Genomic DNA, 11,832 nt, shown 5'->3' on the forward strand with positions numbered 1-11,832 from the left:
GTGGTTTAGATCACAGTGCCACCCATGACCCTCATAGCCCCTTCTAAAAGACAAGCCCTCTGAACAGGAAACTCACCCCAAACTGTTTGTGGATACTCAAGCGATATGTAATGGCCAATCTGCACATGTTCAGAGGCAATTCTCCATTTGGGGGCAGGGGAATCATGGTTTCCTATGTTCCTGGTTCTGTGTTGTATGTCTAGATGTGCTCAGAGGAACTGCTATCTTATTTTTACGACTTCATTGTCCTTTATCGACCACTTCATAGCATCTTAGCACTTCAAATAGCATCTCCAAGAGTCAGGAGAGACTCTCTGCGCAGAATCCTAGCAAGACACTGCCAATTAGCGTAGTCAGTAATAAATCAGGTCTGCCCAGTGGTCTGATTCAGTATAAAACTGCTTATTATGTTTCATACATGCTATCAGCACACTTGAAGATGTTACCACTGTCAAACCCTTTAATCTAGGTGTTGCAATGGAACCTGGGGAACTCCCAGCCTCTAGACGAAAGTGGATTTTAACAAGACGGCAATCCAAACGCTTGGCAGGGGTGTGTCTGTCTTCCACTCACATAAGGTATGGAAGGTCAGGTGAAGCCTGCGTGGGAGTGGCAATATTTCGGTTCATCCACAGAGGATATTTACACCTCTGAATTCACTCTCTAGCAGAGGCTCCACCCCTCTGAAACTGAGGGATGCTGCATGCAGGCTGTCTCGAACCCAGAGCCGCTCTGATTAGAACTGGACTCTTGTTTGGGTCAGAGAGGCACAGGGGTGCCAAGGATTGAACCTTGGGCATTCTGCATTCAAAGCAGGTGTTCCACCACTGAGCTGCAGCCCTGGGGCTTTTAGTGAGGCATCTGAATAAAGGGTGATGATGATTAGTTTGCAAATTCATCATAAAAACAGGGGGTAGGGGTGGAGGGAGAGAGGAGAAAGCCAGCCAAAGAATGGATTCATTACAGGCATTTGTGTGCCGTCCTTCAGACATACTTCCATGCAGGGGCCGGGGCAGTGCCACCATGTTCCCAGGATGGTGGGAATGTTCCTTATTGATGCCAGGCGTTTTCATCCTTCAGCCAAATGAAGCTGTCGAGGAGGGGCGTAGCAAACGTCACGGAAAAGACAACCCCTGCCCACAGCACAAAAGGAAAAAGGGATTGAGAGGGAAGAGGAAAAAAAGAAAACTCAGGCAGATTTATGGGTCACAAGCAGAATGGCTCCTGAAGACCTTTCCAAAATAGGAGACTATGAGAGTTGTAAGCTTTAATTAGTGGGATCAATCAACTCATTTGTGAACTGATGTGGGGGGAGGGGCAGTAACCCGTGAGACTCAGAGTTTAGAGCAATTTAGTTTACATCCAATGTGATACAACAATTCAGAATGTGCGTGTATGTATGTATATATATATGTATATATATGTGTGTGTATACACACACACACACACACACACACACACACATACATATATATATGATTCTCTTACCTTCAAACAACGAATGTTAGGCTGTGAATGGCAAAGCATTGTACAATTAATTCCACATACCTTTTTATTTCTTGGCAATATGCAAAAATTAAATAAATGTCAACAGTAAATAAATGTCTACCTTTGAACCAAGCGGGTTATTGGCTGTAGACTGCTGGAGCTTGTCTGAATTAGTTTTCCCCTCTCCTCGCACTTTCCCTAAAAGGGTCATCCTCACATCTTGTGGCAATGAGTCCCGTGAGTGAACTATGATACTGCTGTGATATATATATTTTTGGCGGGGAGGTGGGCCTAAGTGCCGATCCTCCTGGCAATAATACAAATCTACTCCTTGGCAGGTATTTAAAAGCATCCCCCGGAGTCTTCCCCCCTAATGTGGGGGGGGGGTTGGTTTCTAGAGGGGGGGGCGAGAAGAGAGGTGCCCCCCCCTCGCCTTCCCCTCCGCACGCCTCCCGCTCCCAATGCCATTTCTAGAACGGTAGTAAAAGTTTCTATTAATAAAAAGCCGCGGCGGCAAACACGAAAGCTCTCCAGCGCCGCCGTCGCCGCCGCCGAATCCGCGAGGCCTGTGAGAAAGGGATTCCCTCTGACGTCATTGCTAGGATACCAAACAAACACAGCCGAGACAAGGCCATATATGGCTAATTGCGTCACAGGAACTCCGGCGGGGCGGAGCGAGGGATCCCCGCTGAAATAGCCCTTTGGCGGCCCCGCACGGAGACCCCTTCGGGCAAGCGGGGAGGTCGGGGAGAGAGGGAGCCGCGGGCCGAGTTTCGGGGTCGGCGGGGTCCGGGATCGCCGGGGATCCGCGTTTGGGGGGCCGGATCGGCGCGCTTCCTGGTTGACGTCACGAGGGGCACGGCCCCCCTCTTGTATAAATAGGCGGCGAGGCAGAGCGTGGTTCATTCATAAGATTTCGGGCCCGGGAAGGAAGACCGGCGGCGGGCAGCGGAGACAGAAGCGAGCGCCGGAGGGGAGATCCCGACACTACTGCTCGGAAACCGACCGATCGCTTCGGATTGCTGGCTGCTTGTTTGGGGGGAGGGGGGAGGCTTTTCTCCTGGGCGCGCGTTGGGGTTGGAGTTGGCTCGACCGGTGGAACTTCGGCCTGCCGCTGCCTTCGGGACCATGCTGTTGCTTTGAAAGGAGAGCGAAGGGGGGGACCCGAGGGAGCCGTCTCCCCCTCCGCCAGGCGACCCGGAGAAGAGGAGCAACTCTCGGAGGCGCCCCGAGCCTCCTGCCTCGGATCCGGCGGCGGCGGCGGCGACCACGGCAGCGGCGGCAGCAGCGGCGGGAGAGTCGGCCGGCTGGCTGTGCTCGGCGCTCACCTTGGCTTCCAGGCGCCCCCGGCGAGGCCGCGGCCTTTCCCCGGCGCCCCCGAGGGAGATGTATCAGGGCTTCCCCGGAGACTACGACTCCACCTCCCGGTGCAGCTCGTCCCCTTCGGCCGAGTCCCAGTACCTCTCCTCGGTGGATTCTTTCGGGAGCCCCACGGCCGCCGCTGCCGCCTCCTCGCAGGTAAGAGAGCCGCCGATCGCGGGTGTTTGTGTGTGTGTGAAGGGACAAACACTTGCTTGACGGGTTCTTTCGTCCAGCCATAGGAGTCGGGGGGGGGGGCTGCGTCCTTTGCACCGGACTCTCCCGGGCGCCGGGATCAGGAGATCGGAGGCGGGGACGGGGCTCCCTTCTTACTCCCCTTGCAGTTCCCTGCACCCCCAGCCCGTGATCCAAGCGCTGGTCCCCTGGGGGTCTCCGGTGCTTGCATGCCTGTCTGCCTATCGGGGGACTCTCACGTCCCGTCCCCCCACCGCAATTGCATGTGCTTTTTGCTTTCCTCTTCCCTCCCCGCCGTCCTTCCTTTTTTGCCCCACCTGCCCACTTCGGCCGATCCCCTCCCAAATTGATCCCGATTGCGGTCCAGATCCCCCCCCTTCCCTATTTTCTTTCGTTTTTAAAACACGCGGAAATTCTCCGGATCGGGTGTCCGACCCGCGATTGGAAAGCAAAATATAAGTAAAAATATTCCGGCAGTAGCAATTGAAACGGATCTCCCGCAAAACTCTCCCCGTGCGCGCGAGTCTCCCCTGCGGTCCGCATTCCTCAACTCTCTCTCCGCTTCCCGCACCCCGCTTCCCTCCGGGGTTTCGAACGCGCATGCGCGGAGAGGAGGAGGAGGAGGGGGGGAGTGGAGGAGGCGAGCGCGAAGACGAAAGGGGGGAAAGGGGGGCGGGGTTGTGCGTAACGCATGACGTGCTGGAACCCTCCGTGCTGACGTGAAGCACGCACGGCGCGTTGCTCCTCCACCTCCTCCTCCTCCCCGAGGCGCGCGGGTTATTTTGGAACGCTGGTCCACCCCCGTTGCTAAGGGGCGGGGCGGGCGGGAGGAGCGCGCGGATTGGCCGGGGCTGGGAAGGGGAGGCCACGCCCCCTCCAGCCTCTGCTGCTGCTGCTGCTGCTGCTTCTATCTTGGTGCAAGTCAGCAGAGCAAAAAGGAAATGCTAAAAATAATCCTCTCCAACTGTGGAAGGAGCAGGAGTGCAATGCTTTGCGTCCCATATTTCGGGGGGCAGTTGCCAGCTCTCCACTCCATAATGCCCCCTTTAGCTGGAAGAGAGAAATGCGCCTTGCTCCAGCCCATAATAAGCATCCATCTCTTTCCTTCCCTTGTTAAATTGGGAGAGGAAGATGCATGCCTGCTCGCCCTCCCAATGTTGTCCCTGGTCCCCTGGGAGCTCTAGGGGCGCGCGCCCCCCCTCTGCAATTCAGAGGGGGGTGCAGTGAAGGGGTGGAGGAGCCCCACAGCTTGCTCTGACCCACTCACTGGTGAACGTGGGAAATGGGTAATAATATTAGGTATAAATGTGCTTGCTTCTGACACTACAGCCAGGAATGGCAGCCAGCCCCCGGCCCATTTGGAAGTGTCGGGCGGAAGGCCAGGTAAAGTGGCTTGGAGGCAGCTTGGCTTTCCTGTGAATTGCATAGCAGCAGTTGGGTGAAACCCTTTCCCTTTGCTTTTGAGGGAAGGAGCAGCAAATTTTCGGGATGAGCCTCATTTTGCCCTCCGATTCACAGCTTTTCCCACCTGGAGCTGAGTTGCTTTAGAGCTCCTTGTCTAAGAGTTATTTCTGAGCTGTGTTACCTGCAGGTGGAATCTCCGGCAGCTTTCTTCCCCTCAGATCTTACTGCACTCTTATTATATCACACCTTCTGGTAGTTTGTGTGCTTTGAGGTTTCGTCCCAAAAAAAGACGAGAAAAAAGCCAAGGTTTCAAACCAGAGACTATTATTCCCAGTACTGTAGAGGTCCAGGATACAATACATATACACACAAAAATATATGTATCTTCCCCCTGAAAAGCAATAAAAAGAATTCTGGTATCTTGCCCAAAAAGTGTCCATCGTGGTGGCAGTCGGTGATGGCGGATGCTTCGCCTTCATTTGATCTTGTGATATTTGTTAATATTTCTTGATGTCACTTATTCAAGAAACGAGAGGTTAGCCTTCAGTTTTCAAGCTGGAGAGGGAACAGTGTTTGCCACAAGCTTCCACCAACTCTTTTAACAGAAATCCAACACGCTCACTGACAGAATATCTGTGTTGCATCTCCACTGCAACTGGCAATTCCTCTCTCATAACCCAGATGGCAGGCAGGACTAGATGACAGAGCCAGCTGTGGTGGCTCATTTCATAGAGTTGCCAAGGGGTCATAAGGGTCATCTGGTCCAACCCCCTTTGGTCCTAGCTAGGTGACTAGCTTAGATATGGGGTTGGTGCTCCAGGTGTCATTGGGACTAAAGCTGAAGTTGATGGGATTTGACACCGGCTGAAGCTGATGGGATTTGTAGTTCAGCAATGCAGGGGGTTGGACTAGAAGACCCTCGGATCCCATTCCAACTCTACAATTCTGTGAACACCTGGAGGGCAGCAGGCTATTACTCATCACTTTTCTCCCCCCCCCCAAATGAACTCAAAGCGACTTACAAACATTAAATAATAATTATTATTTATACCCCACCCATCTGGCTGGGTTTTCCCAGCCACTCTGGGAGGCTTCCAACAAAGTATTAATCAACAGTAGTCTCCCCTAAAGCTTCCCTAAAGAGGGCTGCCTTCAGATGTCTTCCAAAAGTCTGGTAGTTGTTTTTCCCTTTGACATCTGATGGGAGGGCGTTCCACAGGGCAGGTGCCACTACCGAGAAGGCCCTCTCGGTAGTGGCCGAGGTTGCTTTTTAAAAACCGTAATAACGAATGAGGTTGAGACGAAACCAACTGCACACATCAGCTCCCACAAACATTTTATTGATAAAGCAAAACACTTCATTTGTTAGGCATTCGCCTTGGGGGCCAATTTATGTCACTGGGATCATGTACGCCACAGTTGCCCGCTTCATGAAGAAGGAACATGGAAGCCTTATTTCAGCTGTCTTCTGAGCATGCATGCCTCCCCCTCTCTCTCCCTCTCCAGGAGTGCAGTGGCCTTGGGGAAATGCCCGGATCCTTTGTGCCAACAGTGACTGCCATATCGACTAGCCAAGAACTGCAGTGGTTGGTGCAGCCCACCTTGATTTCATCCATGGCCCAGTCTCAGCAGCCTCCGGGCCAGCAAATGCCTCAACAACAGCAGCAGCAGCAGCCACCCACTGTGGACCCCTACGACCTGCCGGGGACCAGCTACTCCACCCCAGGACTGAGCGCTGCCTACGGTGCTGGCCCCTCAGGGCTGCCTGCCACCCAGCCACGCTCCATCAGGGCCCGGCCCCGAAGGACTCGGGAGGAAACGGTGAGCGGGGAGGAATGTAGGGCCCTGCTTCTCCTGTGGAACTTCCTCTGGGGAGCCGGCGACGAGGTTATTAACTCAAATCGTTTTGCACCCTTGATTTGACCCTGCTTGACAGATTCCCCAAGCAGCCTTAACGGCTGCCTTTGGTATATATATTTTTGGGGTGTCATGTTGGCTGGTTGCCTTCTCCGCCCTCTCGCCCCCTTGGTAGCTTGGGGGAAAGTATGGGTGACTTATCCAGATTGCAGCGACGGATTTGCCAGTCCACTGTAGCCAGAACCACTTTGGCTGGACAGCGTCCATCTAAGTTGGGCTGCTTGACCCCCCCCCCCCAATCTGGTGCTCCGACGTTGCTGCATCTTTTCCTAGACTTGCAGAGTTGCAAGGGGACCATTAGTCATCTAGTCCAACCCCCTGCAATGCAGGAATCTATTGACCAATGCGAGGCTCAAACCCACAACCTCTGGATTAATTATGGTTACTTGCGTGTATTCTCCTGGGTTGAATACTGGAGTAAAACCCAGGATGTCCATTTGCCCCACCAGAATTGAGCAAAGATAGTGTTGGTGGCAGGGGTCGGTTGTGTGGATCCCAGGATTCTTGACAGCCAGTCAGGGGAAGGGATCTTCTGTCTCTTCATGAAGTCCAAATATAGACCATCTTCTCCAAAGTTCATTAGGGATGGATGCAGCTGGTTTGCCCTGCAGGAGAGAGGTGGTGGCAAAGTCCTTTGGGACGATGCCATGTCTAGAAAGGGAGAATTGTCTCTAGCCTTCATCCATGGACTGACCGCCTCTTTCTCCCGCCCTTGCAGCTGACACCGGAGGAGGAAGAGAAACGCCGTGTCCGCAGGGAGAGGAACAAGCTTGCCGCGGCCAAGTGCAGGAATCGCCGCCGTGAACTGACAGACCGACTTCAAGCGGTGAGTGGAGAACTGGGACTTTCTGGCCATGAGCTTTTTGGTGCCACTGGCCCTGCCCTTGGGTGGGGGGAAACCCACAAGCTTTGAGAGAGGTGGAGCTGCCTCAGTGCCCTGTTCTGCCTGGCTCAATGCCCAATTTCTACCTATTGCATTTATATCCCACCTCCCTCACATTTCACCTCCACAACAACCCTGCGAAGTAGGCCAGGCTGAGAGATAGGGACTGTGACCGGAGGCTCAAGGTGAGCTTCACGGCCTGGTGTCTCTCAGGCTCTAACCACTACCCCATGTTGTCTCCTCATGGCCGGTATTACCATTTTAAGGGGCCACAAACGGCCAATTATTTCATTCCCTATGACTATGGGGTAAAGCCAGGTTTTTCAGGGCAAAGAGTTTGAAAAGTTTTTTCTTCCATCGGGATATTTGAAAACGGTGTTGGGTTTTGTTTTGTTTTTTAAAAAAGGCTGCAACCGCTGATTTTTAATGCCCTTCTCCTTGTGGCTTGTTCTAAGCTGTTTTGGGCTCCCATATTTAGGATAACAAGCTTTATTTATCTTGAAGAACGGACAGCTCATCCCCATCTTTTGGGGACCAGGCAAACCCCAGTTCCTCCCTCCTGAGCTTCAAGCTGAGATGGGGTTGTTTCCTTTTGCTTTCCCTCCACTTTCCCTGCAGTGTAGGTAACAGCTCTAGGCCGCCATCTTGGAGGAATGGGCGCCATAGAGTCTGTTGGCCGGAGCGTTTCTCGCCCAGCAGTGGTCCCTCTGGTCCTGCAGACGCCATTTTGAAAGAGGGCAAAGGGTCTCTTGCTTGGCTAGGGCAGGAGAAATGGCAGACTCCCTGACTGCAGTGCCCACCAAAACTGGGATGCCCCCCCCCCAAAAAAAACCTAGGAGCAGGCAGCGAGGCAAGATGGCAGATGCAGACTACCCACAGGCATCCCTGGGTGGGCTTGAACCACCAACCTTCTGGTGGTGATGGTTGTTGTTACAGTATTATTATTATTATTATTAGAATTTATATACTGCCCTATTCCCCGGGGGGGGGGGTCTCTCCAGGCGATTCACAGAATAAAATCAAGATATAAAACCACAAAATACCTAATAAAAATAAAAACAACAACCCAATAGTCACCCCCACAAAAAAATAAACATTTTAAAAGGACATAGGATGCCAATCAGATCAACCAAAGGCCTGGAACATTTTTGCCTGGGGCCTGTATGATGAAGGCGCCAGGTGACCTTCCTTAGAGAGAGCATTTCACAAACAGGGAGCCACTACAGAAAAGGCCCTGTTCTTGTGTTGCCACCCTCTGCACCTCTTGAGGGCCTCAGAAGATGATCTCAGGGTCTGAGTTGGTTCATATAGAAACAGGCGGTCCTTAAGGTACCTGAGTTTCTGGGGAATTTTGGCCAGACGCACCACCCAAGGGAACTGGTGGTGGTGGTTTCCCTCCCAGCTCCCCAATTCCACAGCATCTCACCTCCCCTTCCTTGCCCCCCCCCCCATGGCTTCCTTGCTGAATCCGCTGGTGTCCCCGCTCCTTCTGCAGGAGACCGACCAGCTGGAGGAGGAGAAGGCTGAGCTGGAGTCGGAGATTGCGGAGCTTCAGAAGGAACGCGAACGGCTGGAGTTTGTCCTGGTGGCTCACAAGCCCAGCTGCAAGATCCCTTACGAGGATGTGCCAGAACTGATCGGGCAGCCGGGCACCTCGGGCGAGGTGAGCGCTTTAGCCCTGGCGGTCAAGGAGGACCCCTTTGGGCCCACGGCCTACTCGTCGCTGCCCCTCCACTACCAGCAGACCCTTGGCGGAGTGCAGGCCTTGTCCCCCGCGGAGGTAGCGTTTTCTAGTTCTTACTTTTCACATGGTGAACAGCTGACCGACCCGTACCCGGCTAACCCTTCCTATACGTCTTCGTTTGTCTTCACCTACCCAGAGGGAGCCACCTGCGGAGCCACACACCAGCGGAACAGCAGCAGCGACCAGTCCTCGGACTCCCTGAACTCTCCCTCGCTCCTTGCCTTGTGAAACTCAAAAAACCAAAAAACGCGCAAAAACAAAACGCAAAAGCCCAACCGCCTCCCAATCTCGAAACCTTTTCTTTGCCTGACCTCCATTGGAAAAAAACAAAACGACCCACGTGCGCAAACTTCTGCGTTAAGCGAAGGGGGGCACAAGAGAGAGAGAGAAATGGCAAATGCGTACCCCCCAGCTTGGGAGCATCGAACCTTTAAAACACCAATATCTATCTATAAAGAGACCAAGTCACCCACCAGCCCTCGCTACACCAGCACCCACAATCACAAGCTCTGTGACCATGTTGTTGTTGATGTTCAGACTGCCGGGCTGCAGTGAGTGGAACGCCTTTTTGTGTGTCGACGGTCGCTTTCAACATTTCCTTGTTTTTTGGGCTTTGCAATTTCCAAATGGGAGAGCGAAGGAGCATGGATGTTTCTGGGCTGCAGCGATGGATGATCTACCCTCCGCCTCGGAAGAACTCTGAGCCTAATACTTGCTTTCTGTGGGGGAAACGGGGCCCTTGCCTTTTGCTGAGTGTGGACTGTGACGATCGTTCTCTGATTCTTGCTGCCTTTTGTTCATGGAATCATAGAATTGTAGACTTGGAAAGGGACCCCAAGGGGTCGTCTTGTTGTAAGAAGCCGAGCAAAAGGGGATGACCTGTCAGTAGGGGGAATGAGGAGGAATGGGGGTGGGCTCCCTCCCCCCTGTTCTAGCAGGCCCTACATTGCCTGGCTGCTTGTGAATCTTCTGCCAGCTGCATGGTTAGAAATGGGCACTCTCAAGGCACTTTTCCAAGTTATCAGCCTGCACTATGAAATGTGGTTGAGAGATTGACCGGCCAGCAACCATCCTTTCCCAAATTATTTTGGCAGGTACCTACTGTCAACCTCAAAAAAAAGTATAGAATATGGCACAGGAGGTGCTTAAAAGCTCTTGTTTTCTGTGTGGTTTAAGCTTGCTGCTTGATCAGAAGCGCGTGCTTACTCAGAGGTCAGCGCAACAGAATTCAGTTCCTTATGAGTTGCACCCTTAACGCACAGAGGAGCAAGTCTACTTTAATAGGCATGCAAGCAGAAATTATTCCAGTTCACACGATTACCAGTTTAGGCGCTTTGGTGAATGTCCTGGGAATATAATCAAAGGGCAGTAGAAAAGTATTTGGTCTTAACAAAGTATGAAGAAAAAGAAGTTATATGCTTCTTTTTCTTCATACTTTGTTAATATATATATTGAGTTCAATACAAAATCGAAAACTTAATTAGTGAGAACCTCGGCTGCAAAACTCGCCAGATTTTTAACTTGTGCAATAGTTTGGCAGCCGTGGTGTGCCTGTCAGAACATGGAAGCCTTTTAGAGGATGGCGGCCTCCATGCTTGTAAAGAAAGCTTTTTTGCTAGGAATTTGCACAGTGGGCTGTCTGGAACGCCACGTCTCTTATTTTTGTCCAGCTGGTTGGGGGGGCCAGCTCCACGTTGGGTCTACCCCACAGCCTTTTAAACTTGGCCACATCCCCCCCACCCCCGAATGAATCCTCTTCCCACTAGGAACTTCTGCCTTTGCTCGGTTTCACGTGGGTGGATGGCTGGCAACCATTTTGCTGGGATGTTGGGGAGCTGCGCTTGGTGATATACTGTGAACGGACCTCTCTCCCCCCCTCCTTGTATAGATGCTTTCCTTCCCCGACCCTCGATATTGTGACACTATGTACTTTAAGCTGCCTGTTTCCTTTTGCTTGATGTATCCGTGGTTTTTGAAGCTGGCTCTTCTCCCCCACCACCCTTTTCTTCCTTGGTGACACTGTTGGTGAGGAAAAAAAACTCTGGATATTTAGCTGACTTCCATCCCCGGCTGCAGCCTTTCCTAATTTCTGGGCTTCTGGCTTCCTTCCTGCCTAGCTGCACCCTGGTGGATATCACTTTAGGGTGCCCAGATCCTCAAATGTGAGCTCCCTTTTTGAAAAGTATCGGTGGCCCAGCCTGTCCCAGCATTTCAATCGGTTTGCAGCCGTGTTGCTTGTGAAGTGGCCCCCCCACCCCACCCCAGGGTCTCCTTGCGCCCTGTTGCTTCGGTTGCCAACGCCAAGCGGTGCTTGTGTATCTCTTGTGTGTGATCTTGTGCAACAGCGCTGCCCGCTTATGACACCGTGCTGCCTCTTATTAACCTGCCACACAAGTGTGTTTATGGACTGGGGTAAAACGAAAAAAAGCTGCCTTGTTGCTTTTATGGAGCTCTAGAGCACGCCGTTCAGGATGTTTCCAAAAAACTTTCCTCGTGACCAAGCTTTCAATGTTGTTTAATTTTTTTTTTAAACCAGAATTATTTTTAATCTTATGGACTTTTATTTTAACCGGCTTTTATTTTTAATTGCTTATTATACACTTGCTGGGGAAACGGGGGAATATTTTTAATTTTTTAACTATTATAATAATTATTATATTATTTTTACCCCCTTGTGCTGTAATATTATTTTTGTGTGTGATGTTGTTTTGTTAAGCAGCAGGGGGGGGGGGCCGTCGGACGGGAAGGAGGGGAGAGAACTCTGGACCCGGCTGGCGACTCTTTCCCTGCACTTAACCTTGGCTAGCAAAAATAGCAAATAAAGACAGCTTTGAAAAATGCA

The 11,832-nt window shown here is 52.1% G+C and overlaps 1 protein-coding gene across 2 annotated transcripts; it reads left to right on the forward strand.

Annotated features, from left to right (window-relative positions):
• Positions 1 to 2,204: 2,204 nt before the first annotated feature.
• Positions 2,205 to 11,832, forward strand: FOSB (FosB proto-oncogene, AP-1 transcription factor subunit). 2 transcript variants are annotated; one of them, XM_083753500.1, is made up of 5 exons: positions 2,205 to 3,006; positions 5,953 to 6,267; positions 7,082 to 7,189; positions 8,742 to 9,026; positions 9,127 to 11,832. In XM_083753500.1, the coding sequence occupies exons 1-5, from the start codon at positions 2,875 to 2,877 to the stop codon at positions 9,190 to 9,192; spliced, it is 906 nt and encodes a 301-aa protein (XP_083609626.1). In that variant the 5' UTR covers positions 2,205 to 2,874; the 3' UTR covers positions 9,193 to 11,832. The 2 variants fall into 2 exon arrangements, with proteins under 2 accessions (XP_083609626.1, XP_083609625.1); XM_083753499.1 differs by having other exon boundaries at positions 8,742 to 11,832.

This window comes from Podarcis gaigeae (assembly GCF_964106915.1).
Source record: "Podarcis gaigeae genome assembly, chromosome: 8".
NCBI classification, from domain to species: Eukaryota; Metazoa; Chordata; class Lepidosauria; order Squamata; family Lacertidae; genus Podarcis; species Podarcis gaigeae.

Excerpts from the sequence above, each read along its gene's own strand:
- FOSB (XM_083753499.1), top strand. The coding sequence starts at position 2,875 with ATGTATCAGGGCTTCCCCGGAGACTACGACTCCACCTCCCGGTGCAGC. Across the intron at positions 3,007-5,952 it reads CCGCTGCCGCCTCCTCGCAG|GAGTGCAGTGGCCTTGGGGA; the intron begins GTAAGAGAGCCG and ends CTCCCTCTCCAG. Across the intron at positions 7,190-8,741 it reads TGACAGACCGACTTCAAGCG|GAGACCGACCAGCTGGAGGA; the intron begins GTGAGTGGAGAA and ends CTCCTTCTGCAG.